At 34.7% G+C, this 20902-nt stretch overlaps 2 protein-coding genes across 2 annotated transcripts in view; one reads left to right on the top strand and one right to left on the bottom strand.

The window, feature by feature from the left end:
- The window catches only part of LOC113226156 (acetyl-coenzyme A synthetase), a 20656-nt gene extending 14431 nt beyond the window's left edge, over nucleotides 1–6225 (top strand). The window contains exons 2-4 of the mRNA XM_026458691.1: nucleotides 762–974; nucleotides 2562–2751; nucleotides 3349–6225. Of these exons, the coding sequence (XP_026314476.1) occupies nucleotides 762–974; nucleotides 2562–2751; nucleotides 3349–3788 (843 nt within the window). The 3' untranslated portion in view covers nucleotides 3789–6225. The remainder of the gene's footprint in view (nucleotides 1–761; nucleotides 975–2561; nucleotides 2752–3348) is intronic.
- Nucleotides 6226–10676: 4451 nt separating this feature from the next.
- Nucleotides 10677–15966, bottom strand: LOC113227902. Its single transcript, XM_026460994.1, has 8 exons — nucleotides 15928–15966; nucleotides 14810–14924; nucleotides 14550–14720; nucleotides 14097–14394; nucleotides 13813–14013; nucleotides 12314–12479; nucleotides 11709–11836; nucleotides 10677–10932 (listed from the first exon to the last, which is right to left on the bottom strand). The coding sequence occupies exons 1-8, from the start codon at nucleotides 15949–15951 to the stop codon at nucleotides 10812–10814; spliced, it is 1224 nt and encodes a 407-aa protein (XP_026316779.1). The 5' UTR covers nucleotides 15952–15966; the 3' UTR covers nucleotides 10677–10811.
- Nucleotides 15967–20902: the final 4936 nt, after the last annotated feature.

Raw genomic sequence — 20902 nt, 5'->3', positions numbered from 1 at the left:
ACTACATTTTGTCTGAGTAGTTTCTTGAGTTTTTAAATCTGAAAAAGATTAATTTGTTTGATATTGTTATGTCACGCGTCAGCTTGGATAGTTATTTTTTATATATAATCATGCATTACAACTAAAATTCACCGCGTATGCCATAAAATGGATAGACAAAGTAGGTTAAAGCACTTAAGTACTAACAATTTAAATGTACTTAACCACTTGTACATGTCGTGACAGTTCTTATTCAATACACATATTCTTGTTGAATATATATATGTGCCTACTAGTACTTCTGATATTTGCATTTTATAGCATCCATGAGCCTATTATAATATTTATAATGTACGAGTATGCAGTGCAGTTGTTACAGTTTTCGTATTCTTTGACTCTGTAAGTAAATAAAGACTTTTTTGGGGATTTAGATAGTGGACACAGATCTGATTTAGCAGCAGTGCAGAGGTCACAAATGGTTATTTCCAGAGTTGAATACAGCAGAAACGGTTAAAATGAGTTTCTGCACCTTGTTTTTGGCAATTTAGTAACTTTATACATTTAAAATCCGATTTTAAAAATGCCACTAATAACATTGCTACTATCCCTCTAAAGGATATGCAATGGAACTTATGGAACAACCAATTTTTTTCGTTCTTTTTATACAAAACTTGTACATGATCAGCTGTTCCATCTATTTGTTTGAGAATCAAATAAAAAATTACCAAGTTTTTAAAAATGATAGAACAAAAGTTTCGAAATTAATAAAAATAATGTTGTAGAAAATATTATCTCTATGCCACAGGAATGATGTGAAGAGCCTGCGGGTGCTGGGCAGCGTGGGTGAGCCGATCAACCCTGAAGCGTGGCTCTGGTACTACAGTTTGGTGGGCAGCGGACGCTGCTCTATAGTGGACACCTTCTGGCAGACAGAGACTGGTGGCCACGTGCTCACAAGTTTGCCGGGTGCGACCCCAATGAAACCAGGTTCTGCTGTAAGTTTGCCGTGGTTTATTTTGTGTAAATGTTATGAACATGTTTTTATTGATGTTTATACAAGATAGCTTGTGTTCACCATTTTGTCTGCGTATAATAAGGTAAATATTTATGTACCAAATTTCAGGTCTGTAATAAGATTTACCTTTCCAAAAAGAAAGTGTATGTGTCTATTTTGAAGAGTATTAACACCGACTTTAGGTTTTATAGACCCAGAGAAAATAAGTTTCCCATACTCAGTTTTATCTGTTACATCTAAAATATTAGAAAACGTAATAAATATCCGAGTACTAAAAATATTTTAACGATTGTGATATATTATCTCCTACATAATTGGACTTTAGACGAGGTAAATTGCCGAAGATGTATTTTTTACATTACCGCATTACGTTCGTTTGTAACAGATCAACTTGATGTAGGAAGTAAATGTTCGTCAGTGTTTTTTTTTGTTTAAAAAAGCCTTTACAGAGCACGTATTCACAACATTATTAAAATAAAGGAAATAGGAATCAGAGGAACACTTCCACAAATAAAATTGAACAGTATATCAGAGAAGATTTGGCTGTAACGTACGGTTTTGCTAAAGGAAGCGTTTTGAGTCCTACGGTTATTCTTGATAAAAGACATACCTATGCAACATAAAATAGTGTTAATGTTTTTTTTCTACGATACAGCTGTTCTTTTCTCATGATTTCCTGGAATGAAGTCAGGATTAGTGTTGAGAAAGGGATGGTTCATATAAGCAAATGGCTGGAAAATAATTTCCTGACATTAAATACTTTAAAAATTAAGTATGTTATGTTGTTTCAGTTTTAATAATTATGGTCAACCTAATAAAAATGTTAAGATTCAATATTTATATGATCTGTGAGGGCGATGACATACCTAATGACATAAACAACACAACGTGCAATAGTCAAAAAATAGAAAAGTTCATAATTTTTTATTTTATTCAATAACTTGAAACTTACACAATACATACACATAACAAGCTCATTAAATATACAGTACATTGTATAGTTCCATAAAATAGTGAACACACATACATACATACACAACATACATGGTATTAAGTACTTAGGTACATTACGTGGCGTTATTATTAATATCTAATAGTTAAATTTTAATGGAGTCTGGAGTGGACACTGAATTTTATTCACATTGACGGCCAATATTGGTGTATACAGATCAGTAACTTAATTAGAAACTTAATTAACTTTCATGTAATTAAATTACAATACTATCAATGCACAACATACTTACGAGTAGTTATGGTAACTACGCCAAAACGGACCAGTGGTCGTGAAATTTTATTAACTAGGCTTATTGTTATTAATAAAATACTGTGAAAGCTTCGATAGAAGAACGCATGTTTTTTGAAATATTCATGTCTTAGAAGATGTGTAAAGAAGTATCCAACCAGGATTGGATCGTCCTGGCGGACTATTTCCTTTACTATGCCCTTGAAAACCTGTGCTTATTAATGGGATGTCATCATTTTGATATAGTATATTCTATTTACACAAAGTTAGCTGATAATGACATTGATTGTGTTTTCTTAATTTAATGATCTTTTATCTGATTAGGGTTTCCCATTCTTTGGCGTCGAGCCGACCTTGTTGGATGAGAACGGAAAGCCGATCGAAGGTCCAGGTGAGGGCTACTTGGTGTTCGCCCGCCCATGGCCCGGCATCATGAGGACGCTGTTCGGAGACCATGATCGGTACGAAAAGGTCTACTTCTCCAAGTTTCCGGGCTACTATTGCACTGGCGATGGTAAGTTATCGAATATAAAAATAATGTTAGACAAACAATTACACAAGTCGGTTTCAACCTAGAGAAGACCTGTAATTACTAATAAATACTGATATTCTGTGCGCTTTCTAAATTGTTTCAACCGAGAATCGAACTGTTTAAGGTTATTTTCAGAGGTCGTTAATTTTTCAGCCATTTTATGAACTTTAATAGGCTTGATAAATGGGATTAGGGCTAAATGAAATAAAATTGGGTCCCCGCGTGTTGCATTTGACCTCCACTCCTGACGGAAAAATAATTATCAAAAGTGTTAAGTAAATTGATCTTAAAAATGTTGTCTTTGAATTATATGGAGCCATTATGATGACCTAATAACATAACAGAAACAAAAGATAATAGGTACACATTCCGGGAAATGACATCTGATGTTGTTTTATTTTACATGAGATCAGATTATTGCTGAGTCTAACTTAGACTAGAATGCTCGTTCGTTATAACGTTCGAGCGTTCTAGAGCCACCAAAGTCGTTAGGGACACCGTGTGTCTCCGTGTATCACCGTGTGTGGCGGGTTAAGTGTGAATTGGTATAATACATATATGCTATATACTGTGTCTTAGGTGCCAGGCGGGATGAAGACGGTTTCCTGTGGGTAACCGGCCGCATTGATGACATGCTGAACGTATCCGGCCATCTCATGTCCACGGCTGAGGTGGAAGGCGTGCTCACCGAGGAGCCCAGGGTCTCCGAAGCCGCTGTCGTCTCCCGACCACATCCTGTCAAAGGAGAATCTCTTTATTGCTTCGTCATCCTCAATGACGGGGCCAAATTTGACACCAATCTGGTCGATTCGCTTAAGAAACTAGTCCGACAACGGATTGGGGCATTCGCCGCGCCTGATGTTATACAATATGCCCCAGGGCTCCCAAAAACCAGATCTGGCAAAATTATGAGAAGAATCCTCAGGAAGATTGCCTTAGGCGACCACGATATCGGCGATACCTCGACTTTGGCCGATCCGTCGGTTGTTGATGAGCTATTCAAGAGCCGCCCTCAATAAAGTTGTCGTACAATTGAGGGGACCTTTTATCAAATTATGTTTTTTGCTATATCTTCGTTCGTATCCACACTTCAGGATCTTATTTTGCTGCCGTCCGTCCGTTTAGTTGCTGTTTGAGTAAAATATATTATTTTATGAATGGCCCTTAAAATATATATAATAGGTCTTTCTAAAATAATAGTTATATTATGTACTTAGCTATAGAAGGCAAATATAGAGAGCATAAAATATCTAGACCCAATGTGTCGTAAATTATTTAATGGTATTTAACCTCTATAACTATTAAATATAGGAACAACTGTGGTGTTATAAATGTTAGGGGCACCGGGAAAAAACTGAATAAGATTGCAAGGATGTGTACGTATCGTAAATATACAAATATGTCGAAAGAACTTTAATATATATTTAGTTTGAATGCTGACTAATTAACGCATTGTATTGAGAATTAAACGAATAATGTATTATATTCACGAATACTATATACAATCAGTACCTCATGATTAATAGATTATTGTTACAAGGATTTGTATTAAAAACTTGTATTAATTTGGAAAGCTTGAGTGCAGTAGCAGCTTTAGTAATAGGTCAAACCACAGAAAATAACCTCTGCGAATATAACTGAAATAACCTTAAGGGAGCGATCACATAAACGTGTGACATTTTGTTTTAAAGAATAACAGAAATACGTCATTAGTGATGGGAACAACTTCTAATGACGTATTTCTATTTGTTTTGCAGTTGTTAATTGCTGTAGTTTGGCTAATTACTGTAACTGTTACATTACTTTTAAGTAGGTCAAGTGTATCTAAATGTTTACTTTGTTTTTTATGAGTGAATCAGGCAGAGTTTAATGCTTTTTACTACTGTCCATTCTAAGTAGAGCCATTTTGTAACAATACCTACTCGAAATATAATGTACCTATAATTCCCGTATCGTCATTCCTATTTTTTTATTTATTTAGATAATAAATTAGGTTAGGTTAGGCAACAGCTTTTGGTTTTATATTATCATAGTGTAGTGTGCAATTAAGACGTTTTCGATTATGTAATTAATATATTTTTATAAGTAGTTAAGCAGGATTTCAGATTTTTTCTCTGCCTTATGTGTTTGCCAAATTGTACCTATAGGCGGCTTGTGCGGTTTATTTTCCGATGTCTTGAAAATATAAACAACACAAATGTGTAAATTAGTGTAGGTTCACTTCTTGTAAATAAGAGAAAAATCATTTATATTCATATAGACTCGGCTCCTACCATGGTGACAAAATTTATAATAATATATACTTGCCTTTTTTTATAAACTAAATTTTATTAATATTTTATTTATAAAGGTTGTCTCATACTCCCATCGGTAGCGCATATTTAAATATTTATATAAATCGTTAGGTACTTATTTTGGGTCAGCTAAATATCTATAATACATTTATTTCAGAACATTATGCAATAGTTTTGAAACAAAATATTCACCAAACGTCCGCTACCATTTTGAACATAATTGTACAGAGACAGTTCAGAGACAAAAAAGCATGTGGCCCGTAATAAAATTTGCGTTCCTATTGGGACGCCTTTACATGGACAGCAAGTAAGCCATTAGGTGAACTGCTAATAGAATCATAGTGCATAATACCATTTTCGTTTATTTTAACACAACAGCATTCCTACACACTAACAGGAATAGGTACTTTATACTTGCATGGAATACAAAAACTTAGTTTGCTTCCAAGGTGTCACTGCCTTCAACGAACCTCATAGACGTACGTAGTGGTGTATATGTATATAGCAGATTTGTTCAAGTTATAAGTTGTGATATTTTATTTGTATTTGGTTTCGTTACGCACAAAATCCTTTTAATGTATAACTTATGTATATGTAGTAAGTACTAATATATACTCGTATACATTATACGAGTATGTATATATACGAATAGAATGTTTGTTGTAGTTCATCGATATTATAACGCTTATAAAAAACGTAGGGGTTCTCTAAAATCGAGTTGCACTTATTGTGATGCACATTTAGTTTGTAAGACCTGAGTAATATTGATGAAACATAAAATTATTATTGACTTTATATTTGTTTACTTTAATTTTTTGTCGTGATATACTACGTTAGTCAGTAAGTTTCAGCCTGTATAAAATCGTAACAAGCGAGTATTGGCTGCGTATTTAAGGGTAATTATGTATTAAAAATTATACAGCATGTACTACGCGTAATCAGCAATACATTTTAAATATAGGCAACAAGAGACAAAAAAATCTCGGCTTCGCTTTTTATTAGTGATTGTGGTTTGTGCTTTGAAGCAATAATAGGCTTTGACATTTAATTTATTTGCGCGTGTAGTCATAAAGGGGACAATGCAAGCGGAGTGTCTGTACAAGTAACAATCATCATTTCGTCTGCTTAAAGGTAAAACCACATAAGTGGCATTCCACAAATCCACAAAAAATCTCCAATTTATGTACTTGTTGTAAGAAAATCACCATCATTCTGCAAATAAAATCACTAATTGAGTTTATAGCTTTCTTGTTATTGAGTTTCACCTGCAGAAAGATAGTGATTTTCTTACCATAGCTATATAAAGACTTTTTGTAGAAATATCACTTATGAGGTTTTACCTTTAAACAGATGATTCGCAATCCCGCGCGGAGCGTTCTGCTATAGCAAAAGTATGTGGATCCTTGATTTGATCAACCTGTATTCTTGAATGTAGTTTTGCGCAAGATTGTGGATGCCTATTTATTTAAATTCTAATATACGGCGACGTATTGTTATCGCATACGTAATGGTTGCACTGCTCCCTTGACCTTCAATGTTTCGTTCAAACGCCTCGATGATTTAAAGAGTATGACTCTTAGCTGGCAAAGTATTTAAATTTAATGTTGTCTCATTGATTTGTGAATTTGATTGGCACTAATATGAATGATTTTCTTAAATTCTCGTCTCGTAAAAATAGAATAAGGGTGTTATTGTGATTAAAAGTTAAAAAACGAACATATCATTAAAAGTGATTTATATTTAACGCTATGAAATTAGCCATAAAACTCGATGTCCCTTATGGAACCAAATTTGTCAAAATATATACATACTTAAATAAATTTAGATAATATAACGTATTTATTTATTTCGTGATTTTTTATTATTATTACTACTTATACATTACAATAAGCACGCATTCGCATAACTAATTCTTTCAATACATTTCAACATTTTGATTTCAATACACATTAAATTGTTTAATAATTTCGTAACATACATAATTAGTCGTCATTAAGTCTATGATAATCTACACTAAATACGTAAATATAATGAAATTATGCAAATTTTCTGAACATGAACTATGTTATATAATATTAAATAAACATTTTTCGCGTGTTGACAGAATTTTCAATCTATACTAGTTGTTGCACAGAAGGGCGCTTTTTCTGTGAAATTTTTCTGGTTGACTGTCAAGTCTTAAGTACTCTGCATGCCAAGCAATATGCTTCTTTACACGACGGTTTTTACACGTAAAATAGTTAATAATATTTGCCTCTAATAAATGTATTTCATGGAAAAAGAGCCCACAGGCTTATAGGATTGCTTTGTTTATTTATTAATTAGCTTCCAAGTCAGATAAAATACATAATGTACGCAAACTAAGTAGGTAATAATAACCTTATTTTTACTGTGCTCATAAAACAGTGCCGGCAATTGCTATAATTTTAGAATAGGGGAAGGGGCAGCGAACCGCTTACCGCAACTAAAGAATTTTGTGCGTGGTTGTACGTATGTACAATATATTATATATAGTATTGTATTATGTACACATCTAACGTCAAAAAAATGTTCATACATGGGTGCTTTATTCACGATAAAGATTCGCTTGCTCTGTTCGTCGTTGTATGCTTAATTCAAAATCGTAGTATTCTGCAATAGGTACTGCGTTATTGTATGATGGGAGCCTACCTAGACTAGCCTACGTAATCACCTACGTAAGTGTATTAAGGCCGAGAAGTATAATTTGAATCCTCGTCGTGTACTGGCAATGAGAATTTTGAGGTCAAAAGTGTTGGTACCAAGAATGAACACACTTTGTGTTAGGTAGCTGTCTTACAACCCTTGACCTACCCTCGTATTATATACATCGTCTACACAGAATTTCAGAGTTATGAATATCAATAATCTTTGAAGTGCTTATTATAGGGAAATTATTTCTTAGATAATTCTAGCCTTGTTCTCTTAGCACTCTTATCTTCGCCACTCAATGCTGAAAGTGTGGACACTACAAATGCCTGACTTTTTGTCTCTTTCGGTTAATATCACCATTTGAGGTTACAAGTATAGATATACAGATCACTAATTAGGTAATCTAGGTAATTTTTATTGGTAATTTTTGTTACCTTGTATGTGTAATTTTTTAATTATTTATTTTTTAATATCTACTAGCAATTCTGTTATAAACAATAGAACCAAAGAGGATATCAAAATCAAGCTCAGGTATTGAAATTGACCTTTGCTTTTACGATGCGTAACTAAAACTTAGTCACCCACCCTCCAAGATGATTAACAATTTTGACATCTGTAGGTCACATAATATTTACTAGATGGCGACATAATGTTGTTCGCTGAATCGATAAAACAAATAATTTACAAAAAGCATCTTAAACTATAATTTACTTATTAAGTAAATTAATATATACTCTATAACAACTTTGACATATTAGCGTGAAGAATATTTGAGAGGTTTTTACACATAAACATGAGGTACGGTTAGAAATATCTGAATCCCGCTATTGAAATTTTCCTGTTTGGTGTGAATAGATGCCGACGCCAGTAGGCTATGAATCGGGAGTCCGTGGTTACACCTGAAAACCTGCCCATCCAGCATGAGTCGGTTATTATGTAGTTTAACTTCCTTAAAGTCACTCACACGGGCACAAGTCCCTGGTATAGCCAATTTGACTCCTTTTTGCACCTCAAAAAGATCAATTGTGGTATTGCCGTAAGTTGAACTCCCATTCATTGATTTTGTGCTCTTGTCAAATAATTTTGGTGAACAAAGTATTTAGGTATACGTAAGCCCCTTTTTTATCTCTTTCGACATGTGTTTTATTGTATATACGTGAATATACCTATAGGCCTTACAAGAATTTGCATATGTGCATATAGGTACGTACCTACAGGACCTTATCAGCGTAACGTTATTACTGATTCCAATCGATAATTAGACAGAACATAGTTTCTAGGATATAAATAAAGTTGCGGCTATATTTCAGTGTCACACTTTTCACAGAAATTTAAATAAGTGAAATTTCTTTAATTTCTTTAATAAAAAATTTTGTTTGCCATACCAAATGCGTTGTCGTTACTGACCGTCAATTATTTTTCATAGTTGTATGCTGTCATGAGTAAGATGTCTAAATAATTTATATAGATTCCTGTTATTTAGGTAGTGTTGCAAAATCTTAAATTGTTTAAATAGCGTGAAATATAACGGATGGTACACAATCATAAAATAAATCTTTATTTGTCGAGCTAATGAGTTTTTGTAAGCCGTTTTAGTTGCCTCCTAGCGTCTGGGTTTGATATTATGTGGATCACATTTACTAGATGGCGACATACGTAGTTTACCGAAACCTTTTCATAACGAATATACCGAAAACCTTTACAAACCTCGTTTAATTTACTGGTAAATAAACATGCACTATAATAGACTTTGCAAATATTATCATGAGGAATTTATTAAATCTTTTATACAAAAATTCTTCGCAAGGTGTAGAATGCCTAAATCGCGCTATTAAAGTTTTCCTGTTGGTACGACTAAATGCCGATATCAGTGGCGTTAAAATCGGGAGTCCGTGGCTACACTTGGAAACCTGGCTAAAAACAGCCGGTTATTATTTAGTTAAGCTATATACATCGCTCACAAGGGCTCAACGCCAGTGTAGCCGATTTGACTCCTTTTTGTATTATTCATAATGAATATTTGTTTGGCGTGAAGGGGTTATTAACGCGGAATTGATAATATAAGCGAGTTTCACTTCCATTCAGATGACGTCTTTTTAACCGACTTCAAAAAAAGGAGGAGGTTCTCAATTCGACTGCATGTGTTTTTTTTCGCACGTATGTTACACGACATGTTTGTGAACCGATTTTGATGATTCTTTTTTTGTTGGAAAGAGGGTACACAGGGTCAGAGCATTCGGGTGGCTAACTATCCCCATAAATGACTTTTGTGATCGGTTTTTTGTTTTGTTTGTTTTTACTCTATGCTGATTCGCTCTTAGGTCTTAGGACATGAACATAAACCTTTTTGTAACCGTCTTCTCTTTATGAAAATAATCTTAGTAACTATATTTTTCCATGTTTTGAAAATGCACAGGCGTAGTTTATTTAGGAGTTAAGTCTTAAATGTGTAGGTAAAATTCAAAAGGTAATATTGATGTCAGGGAGTGTTGTTGTTGACATTACAAAAGTGAAACTTGGGTTAGGTTAGTATGTGATAGGGTTAGTGTGTGTGAGACTGCCGCTCGTTACTGGGGGGCCCGAGATGGCGGCGTTCGTGTTCCACGTCCGCCTCTCAAGACGGCTGACGGGGAGGTAACATCTCTCCCTGGAAAGCGAGACGGGGCTCGACTCTCAGTCGAACCGCTCACCACCGGAGTCACGGAAGAATGCGAAAGCGCTCCCGTGACTCCGGCACATGGTGAAGAGAGGGAACACCGTCAGGTTTTAGTCGGTAGGAGTCCGACATAACCCTTCGTCTCCCCCGGGCGAAGGGTATCCATGAGGATTTCCTGACGGTAAAAAAAAAAAAAAAAAAAAAAAAGGGTTAGTGTGTGTAGATAGGAAGTGATTGGTTGTTTAATTCTTATTGCTTGTGGAATTGACGACCCTGATGAATGGGGATATTAAAACACATGATCAAGGTTTTTGTTACATATAATACGAGTCATACACATGAACCAATAAATTAAAAAAGAAAATAGGAATTAAATTACTTCTCATCGCAATACAAAAAATAAATTAGTGCATCTACTTGGTTTATTTTGTCTTTACTTTTTTGGGAGGTGTCGCTGGTGTGTTCTGGGAGTACAATGCGGAGAAAACACCTGTAGCCGTAATCAAGATCGCGGTTAGAATTGTAATATACTCCACTCGGTTTCTGAAAAAGACAAAACAAGTGACTGTTTTAATAACTGATACAGATCTCTTTTATATTATAACCATGTTAAGCTATCCGGTAACGTTTTGCCGTTGATGTCTTTTGTTCGGCAAAGAGCGAGTAGCAACGATTCCTCAGGAAATTAAACTATTTTTTCCGGATCACAAATATGTGCGAGGTAGACTCGCGTATGTTTGTTTTTCAAACTGACGACTGTGTGTGACTATGGGGCCTGCAAAGGGCTCGAAACAATGGTTTGTTTGAAAAAACAAACATCCACGTTTTAGAGACGCGCGACTGCGATAAATCCCAAGTGTAGTGATGCAATCGCGCTTGCATCGTTGCTTAAAATCGCGCGTGTATATAAAGGTAGACGATTAGCGATTGCATCGCGTTAGCATCGCTACTAAAACTAACCGTATGTAACTGTTCTTAGAACCGAAAAAAATTTTTTCGTTACCTATGTGTAACAATGTCGAAAACTTGAGAACTCTTTGTTATAAGTAAATAAGTGCGCATATGACGTCCATCTCACCCAATGGAAAGCGCTAGTAACCCCTAGTTAACAGAACAGTTTCGCCGTATGTAGCTCCTACACACAGGTGCGAGTTATTTGCTTTTAGGTATGGGTATATTGGATTTATGCGCAGTTCATTTCAGAGTTTGATGATATTTGATGTCCCCAGGTCGCTCTTGGCAGGATGGTGGACAACGACTTCATCCACATCTTAGAGAATGTAATGTCTTTTTACAAATTAATAAAAAGGGATACTTACGTGAAAGGAGTGCCACAGATGACGTACCACGACGATCCCGGCGCAGGTCTCTGGTTATTGACGCAATGGAAATCGAAGTAATCTTCGTCGTAATCATCCAAGCACAAGTACTTTCTTTTATATAGTGTCTGAAAACAATTGTGATTATTTTTTAGAATATTTACATATCATTCATACCTAGATACATACAAATTAAAATAAATAAATACCCATGCATGCCACAGTATTCTTAATAATAATAATAAATATTGACCAAAAAAGGATTAGGTACATTAATTTGCATTTACACTATTTATATTCTATTACTAGTAATTTTTCGCGGACCTATAGGTACTTAGGTATTTACTTGTATCGCAGAGACCTAGGATATATCCATAACTTACACTTGTGGCACACAGTTTAGTTAAAGATTATTAATATAGGTTCAAGGCGTTAAAACTAAGCGTTAACATTAAAATTTTCTGCATTAGCATCACAAAACTTTGTCTTCAAATATTTTTTACTTCCATATCATACAAAACTGAATCAATTGTCTTATTTATATCGAAAAGTACAGAAATTGGAAGAGGTTAAGAATATTTTTTTAAATAATCAGTTATACTAACTTGGCCAAACGGTGTGACGAGGCTAGATACTTCGTGGCAAGGACCGACAGGCTCGTGAAATCCTAGTGACCATTCTCGTTCAGGGTCAAAGAAAGCTACGAATATCCAATAGATGAGGTAGTGCACTGCCAGCTGGAGTAGCAGAATGTAGTCGATCGCAGTAAGTCTACCAAAGAGCATAGCAAAATTAATGTCACAATTTCGATAAATTATTATTGAGTATGTTTAATTTGCCAAGAAACGAAGCAAATTAATAACTACGTAATAAAACTCTTTTCAAAATGCTCAGAACCTAAAGATTTGCATTCCTCAAAATAAAAATATTTAACAATTGATTACGCATAAGATTCGTTCCGGTCATAATTTTTTTTTATCAGAAATCGTATCGGGGTCGTGACAATCAATCAATGGACAAAATTGTAACTAAGGAAGACAGATCGAATATATTCAAGTGTTGCCAACCGCACCTAGATAATTGAGTAAATAGAAATAGTAATAAGTTTTAGTTGCAATAAAACTTCTTGTGAAAGAGTTTGTCCTGGGAAGAAATGCCACCGAGCGAGAATATGAGCATTACTGCATTCAGGTTTGAAGGCTAAGGATGCTGGTGAAATTACTGGCACATGGTACTTGTCAAGTTATGTCTCAGAATGAAGGGCGCGACGACGGTGCTCCTTAGATCTTTCTTATTTAAAGTTCTGAATGACACTGTAACTGTTACGGACAAACCACCTTCACGTGGACATTTAGGCCATAGGAAAGCCGAGAGTCTAAAATAGATATCCATAATAATAATTATTTGAGAACCATGGAATTGAGAAGACTTACATTTTACCTGAGTATAGTTAATAACTAGAACAGTTGGGGGGTATTCCGACAGCAGCGAAAAAAGTTTTAAAATGATAATGGGCATTTTGTAGAAACAATCTGAGCGTGAGCTTCAATATAAGTGTCACTCTTTAGTAGTACCTACGTACCTAATGGTGACCTAAACACGTGATTTAGTATCCATGTAGACGATAACGTTTGTTTTCACATGTCAAGGTTACGTTATATTTATTAAGTTGTAACTTCCACTAAATTGCGATTACTCTTTTGTACACGTCTTTGAATATTTACACAACTGTAGTTATTAATTTTTTCAAGGTATTATCAGACTACAGATCTGTCACAACTTACATAAGTTGCGTTTGCGGCGTTTAAGTCTATACGAGTATTCCGTTATTCATACTTAATATTCCGTAGAATATTACAGTATGCACTCGTCTAAATCAGACTTAAAATATAAATAAACAAAAGACACTATACCTTGATTACTCCAAAACCACAATTACGAGAAAATGACATATCTTTAAATATTAAAGAAATATATAGGTAAGCTATACTACCCGTAAGCATCAATAGTACCTACCTTCGGAGTAGATCAAGCTTTATTCAAAGTTTTTTAGGACGTATTTGGATTACCTAATACTAGGAAACTAATTTGGATTGAAGTTTACCTTGTCTTGTTCTTTTCTCGTTCACTCAAGAGACCGCGAAGAATAATTACGAAGAAAATGGCGAAGAGAGTGAAAACGGTGATTTCAGTGTGGACTTGGTAGTTGTCGTGTAATGGGTGGTAGATGGGCACGAACATAAGGACACCGCCGGGCATGCCCAGTAGCGCGGCTATAAACATCGACTTCAATTCTGTTGCTTTGCTGTAATCGATAACATATTTACCCCAAAGTTACTATAAAATTAAATATAAATAATTAGTAACTAATGTCAATAATGTTTGTACCCTGCTGATTCCCATTTTTCAACCTTTGGAGCAAACCATCTTCGACTGGCTTCGAAGAAGAAGAAGAAGCTGGCGGCAAATGTAGCATGGAAGTAGTAAGAGTTCCACGGCACCCAATAATGACGATCAAAGATGTTAGGGTCAGTATCATGCCAGGTCCAGTGAACAAACTTTACGGCTACTATGTCGTACGGGATATCGATCAACACAGTGACTAGGCCGACCGCAAGGGGTTCCGCGTACTTAGGAAGATTCAACTTAGAAACAGCGTAGGCAGCTTGGTATATGAAGGCCGGATCTGTATGAAAAGAAAACAAATATTACATACTTGAACACGGCCAGTTAATTATACGTATAACAAAATCAAACGCGACGAGCGGAGCCATCAATTAATATTAACTTAACTGTAATCAAATATAATAATAACAAAAAAATGATATGAAACATGCTTACATAAGAACATGATGTGGAGTGGCATCCTGCCTCCGAAGAGCATAACAGGAGTCTGTGAATGCCAGAAGTTATCAAATTCAGGCACTACGATATGCCAAAAGTTGTCAGCGTAGAGTCCGTGCAGCACAGTGCCTAGCCAAAAGTATGGCCATCGTCCTCCTTTTCTGAAAGCTTTAAATTGAGGCGTAAGCCTTGTTATTTGTTTATCTTATAGATAAGAAGAAGACTTAAGCTTGGTACAACTAACATGCAAAGCTTACCATGTATGAGAGTGACGATTCCAGCCAATAAAAACACGGCCTGGGATATAATGTAGGTGGGCTGCGCCCCCCATAACTGCTTCAAGTCCTCCGTATACACCAGCCATTCCATCCACTGAAACATTTATTGTGACATCAGACTTGAAAAAGCTCAATATAAGTGTTGTACAAATGCACAATATAATCACGAGTAATGAAGTCACCATGAAGTCGAAGTGCATGCGTAATTAGAATGAACTGCCGACGTATGTAAATTACAAATCCTTAGAAGCTTAACTAGGAGAATGTTTGCCTTTCTTGCACAATAATACGGAATCTCGACACGGACACCGTATATTGCTATTTAAACCGTGTGTTTTTAAAGTAGCTGAATCTAATATTCTAACACACTTCTTACACCTGTCAAGAGGTAAATAAATGAAATATTATTTACAACGATATCAATATAGTAGCATATTTACAACATTATATAGTCGTAGCTAAATAATATTTAATTTTTTATGTGACTCGGATCGTGCTCTGCCTTAACTTGCAAAGCAATTCTTAAACCGCTAGACCACGAGACGGCTTTACAGTTGCAGGTTGAAATCTGTATTTTGCATTTAAGTGATAATTATACGTTAAAGATCGAATTGGTTTCAAAACTTTCTTACAAACACATTTGAATTTTACGGTTCACAGGTTAAAGATTAGATTTGTTAAATACACATTTATGTGCTCAGAACCAAAAGGTCAACAAAGTCGGCTTAGAAACATCTTGTGTAAGTACCATTAAGTTAGCACTAAACTCTCTATCTATACAGCTGACCGGTGTTTAGCACTAGGACTTAATACAAACTGGTTGACAAAGAGTTCTTTAAAATATTACTAGAGCGTTGCCTAATTTTCGTTGTAATATATTTAAAAACAGTTTAGGAACTTTTATGTGATAAGGAGAAATAACAAGATAGTGGGATACATTGTAAGGAAACACATTAACAAAGTGTACAATGAAACTTCGCGAGGCATCGCTGATCGCAAGCATTACAAATACGTTGCAGTACAATTTCGAAGTCATGTTTATATAAGTTCATCATTGAAACCAGTAACAGTAATTGATAATTTGATATGTTACTAACCGAAACACCGGTGTCCGTCGCCATATCGGTGTATGCTCAGCCGTTACCGCTTATCAAATGGTGACTGTAAGAACGTAAACGCGTCTGATGTCGGACCTGTTACTTTACGAGATATACCAGCATTAAGGCAAGCCGAAATAAAAACAAAAAAATATCGATTTATAGAATAGGAAATAAATAGTCCAGAGAAGTACTGCCTACCTTATCTATTTCTGCCGCCAAGCAGAAAGGGGAAGAGGGGCAGATTCGTTCATTTTTTTTAATTTAAATTTTGAGCCACTAAATGAACATAATATAATGAATATTTCATTTGCCTAATTGATGACATAACTAACAAAACATTACTAATTTCATCTTTTTTTGCATTGAATAATTAAAAAATTTAGATTTTTACAAAAAATGGGAATTGTTCAATTCTGCCCCACCTATGGGGTATAATACACTAGGTGTAGCAAGTGCTGAGACACGTATTATTTGCCTCAGCACTTCTTTCTAGACCAAGACTTCTTTCTATGGCACCATTTGTATTTTTTTTCTAATGTGTTCTTGGAAATAAGAAGGAGGAAGAACTGACAAGCTTAAAAAGTCACTAGTTCACCTCTTTCTACTGATACTATAATGCTATCTGGTATGCATTTGTGTTTCGTCAGTACCCTTTCACAATTGTCAAAGAAGAACTCTTGTTTTGTTAGACACGAAATTTCTTGCTGCACAAAGGCCTTCTACTGCTTAGCAGTGAAACCTTGTACAACTGTGTACTTTGAAGTGTGCAATTGTCTTTCATTTTTAATTGCAGATTTAAATCTGTAACTATAAATTAGAAACATTACGTATTTTTTTCGTAGTTACTTGCTGCTTGTCGTAAGGACAGAGTATTCGCAGCGACGTCAGACGATGCCGACTTGATTTCATTAGTGACTTCATAATTAATTTGAATTTTGTCAATTTTGGGTTTGTATGTAAATAATAACTTGTTAAAACAGTTTTACATTTTTTGTACAAAATAACTAATAGGGGCACTTTGATACGTACTAAACTGCCCCACCTACTAGTATATAAAAGTTCCCGGCCAGTTTAGAAAAAAAAATCTTTATATAGGTTTTACTCCAAAGTCACATGCAAGTGTAGTTATTGAAAATACTAATTTCCTTGTATTAAGACATGGGTCTTGTAAAGTGGACAAAACTACAGTGGCGCTCGTATTTGTGTTGCTTACTTTTTTAGTCAAAAGCGTGAAAGCATTTTGTGACAACAACGGTTAACTGGTGAGCCGCATCATCGTATGTCTATTACTCACACGTTACGACGTACAAAGGCAAGTCTCAGTGTTATCGCAACTAATATTATGTCTGAAGGTATGGAGATAATGCGATGTACGAAAGTGCCCCCTGTATCAAACTGCCTCGCTTCCCCTATTGGTATAGACATGCGTGTAGCTTACCACCAGACACACGACTAGTTCGCCCCGTCACTTGATATTATAAAAAAAATACTTTTCACAAGTAGGTAAAAAACATTGTAAAAATCGTAACAAGATTGAAGTTTTTTCCTTAGTACCCTTAATTCGCATAAATAACCCTAGGTGGTTTCTTCCAAGATGCACCGCGGAGGTCCATTCAAATGCAAACTGTGATGTAACAGAGATGAAATTATGACTGTGTGGTAATAGGAGCATTCAACTCAATCGCGAAGAGAACGTGAATAATTATACAAATGTGTCAAATATACAAGTTACAGTATGTTTATTAATTATTTGGCCATGTACCGAATAATAATAAATTGATAACAACTAGGTAGTTATAGTTGCATGATGAAAACATATACGAGTATAATATTATTTTATTATATTTATGGTGTGACGTAAAATAATAACAATACATTGACCAAAACCAATACAATTTTTTTGTTATTCGGCTATTCTCACATTCGATGTTCTCAGCCTAATTACCATAGACAGTTTTTTCTTAAAGATTATACCCAATAACACTGAAATATGAAAACTTTAAGTTAAACTATCAATATGTCTAAATGGCACTAGAATAGACAAAGTAGTTTTTTGTTAAGACACAAATATTTTATGGAAACGGTAATTAGATCTAATTACCGTTGTTTCAACTTTCTAATTACCGTATCAATGCGGTTATTGAATTAATATTACGGTAGGAGTTAATTACCGTTTCCGTAAAATATTTGTGTCGTGATAACCTGAAAACTACATTGGCTATTCTAATGCCATTTAGACATATTAATAATTTATCATAAAGTTTTCATATTTCAATGTTATGTAAATGTTATGTAAATGTTATGTAATGGTAAATGAGTGTAAAAATACGTCAGACAAACGTAAAATAGATACTAACATCACATTCCACAAGGAAGTAACGCGTTTCAACTTGTATTTTTATATAAATATTCACTAAAACCGAAAATTAACCTACTACTAAAACTAGCCAACATGAATTTGATTTTCGCCTCACTTGTGACAGTTCGTTTTTTATGAAACTATCATTCTATGCGTTATTATTCTAAGGTTATTGGGTATAAAGCGAGAACATACAATAGGTACTGTAATTAGGCCGAGGACATCGAAATGACTACAGTAATTAGGTTGGAAACACCGAATGTAAGAATGGAGTACTCAGAGTTGGTTCTTGGTTCTTTATTAACAACAATAAGTAGGTAGTAGTAGTTCTTTATTAACAAACTAAATAAATGAACCGTCGGTGAAAATATCTATACTAATTTTATAAATGCGAAACTAAGAGTCGTATTCCAGAACTCTACTCAATGCTCAAGTCAAGACTTGAGTATTGCAGTGAGCACTGAAAATCATACACAAGTCCTTGCCATTAGGGTCGTATTTCCAGTGTTTGTGTTTCCAGTGCAATCCTGACTTGAGCATTGAGTAGAGTTCTAGAATACGACTCTAAGGGTCATAGTCTAGAACTCTACTCAATGCTCAAGTCAGGATTGCAATTGAAACACAAGCACTGGAATTACGACCCTAATGGCAGGGACTTGAGTAGGATTTCGAGTGCTTTAAACCATACTCATATCCTGACTTGAGCATTGATTAGAGTTCTAGAATACGACCCTAACTCTGTCTATTACGTTTTCTCGCCTAAACGGCTGAACGAACACTGATGATGTTTGGTATAGACCTAGGAGAAGGACTTAGGGTACTTTTTGCCACAAAAATAGATGTTTAGGGAGTGAGGAAGGGGATGAAAGTTTGTATGGAGAACCAAAATGAATACACAGACTAAGTCGCGGGCACCAGCTAGTTCAATATGTATTTCACAATTAACGTTAATTGTGAAATACAGTGTTATTTTTATGTCGATATAATTATAATAGTAACAACACTAAACGGCGGCGTCGTCGCTGCGACGTGTCGCCGATTACTGCCAACGCGATCCACATGATGATAACATGTATTTTAAAACACCTGCGTTTTGTGTAAAATGTAATATAATAAGTACATACCTACATCATTGTTAAAATTTATGTAACAATAGTTCTCAATACAAACCTTCACTTAATGAACAGGAAAAATTAATTTTGTTATAAAAATAACAGATTTGATATGCAAAATTGAACATTTATCTACTTAGATTTTACCGAGTTCTTAAGTTTTCGCGTTTGTTACACATAGCAAATGAAACTATTTATTTTGCGGATTTAAATCACGTATATTTGTTTCCACGTTTCCAGTTACTACGGGGGTGATATACCGTGACCAAGGGACCTGTAAAGGGCTTGAAATGTTGATCTGTTTGAAAAATAAGAATATACGCGATTATGACTCAAAAAATAAGTTCACTTCGACTTTACACTTCGAGTCTGGTAGTAATATAGGTATAATAAGTTCTTATTGTATAGTAGGCACTTAGTTGATGTTGTTTCTTTCTTTTCTACACCTAATTACATATCGTTAAGATTTATTTCATGCTAAAAAGTTAATCTCGAGTGAGACTTTAACTTTTAAACACAATTTGAATGAAACGTTGATCATAAAGCAATTTTATCAATTTCAAAAAGAACTTTTTTTAAACATTGGAATTTAAGTTTTGGAAAGAAACTATAAAATAGTATATTTTTATCAAGGGATTATAACGAGTCAATATACAAAGTGCAATCGTTAAGAGTGCCCAGGCGATTATTTTATAAATATAAGAGATATCAAAAAACTTTAAATTGATATCGAAATAGCTTTTACCTAATGAATAAATCGCCAATAACATTTTAAAAATAAAACTAGAAATATCTAAAATTTTATCATTAAACGCTCTAATATGTTTAATATGACATTAGTAGAGATAAAAATAAGTTAACAGATGACAAAACTGATACAAATAAAGTAATGAAACTATCTTTTAATTGAATAAAAATATATTGGCGCAAGCACATAGAAAAATTCGTGAGGTCCGCTGGTTCGTTCCGTGGCTTAGTTGGTATAGCGTCTGGCACGGTATGCTAGAAGACGTCGGTTCGAATCCGGCCGGATCGAAGGAATTTTTTCTGAGTGTTCGATCTTTGTATTAATAATTACAACAAACTAGTGGAGTAATTTCACAAAAAATAATTGAATATCGATTCAATAAAAATTTAATATATTGGCATAATCAATTATTTAGTCAAATGTGAGATGTCCATAAAAATGAATAAAATTGAACAAATTATTTTCAGTGCTTATCAACTCAGTTTCATGTAAAGATCATTTCATTGTATGGCATGAAAAATATCGGGACAGCAGAAGTTGGTCAAATTCAATGAAATGTTTTTATTTTATACAAAATGAATACGCATGGCATACGCATCACGCAGTGGTTCGATTCTGACCGGAAGAAATATTTATATGGCCTATATTTATTTCTCTCGTGAGTTTGGGTGTGATTTGTGGTTGTCTATGTGTGTGTCCAACCCGTCAAAGGCATCCGCGACACGGGGTTTCCCTAGTGCGGGGCTATGTTGA

Source organism: Hyposmocoma kahamanoa, unplaced genomic scaffold (genome assembly GCF_003589595.1).
Source record: "Hyposmocoma kahamanoa isolate Upper Pololo Valley unplaced genomic scaffold, ASM358959v1 100021, whole genome shotgun sequence".
In the NCBI taxonomy this organism is placed as follows: domain Eukaryota; kingdom Metazoa; phylum Arthropoda; class Insecta; order Lepidoptera; family Cosmopterigidae; genus Hyposmocoma; species Hyposmocoma kahamanoa.
This window is presented reverse-complemented; position numbering and strand designations above follow the sequence as displayed.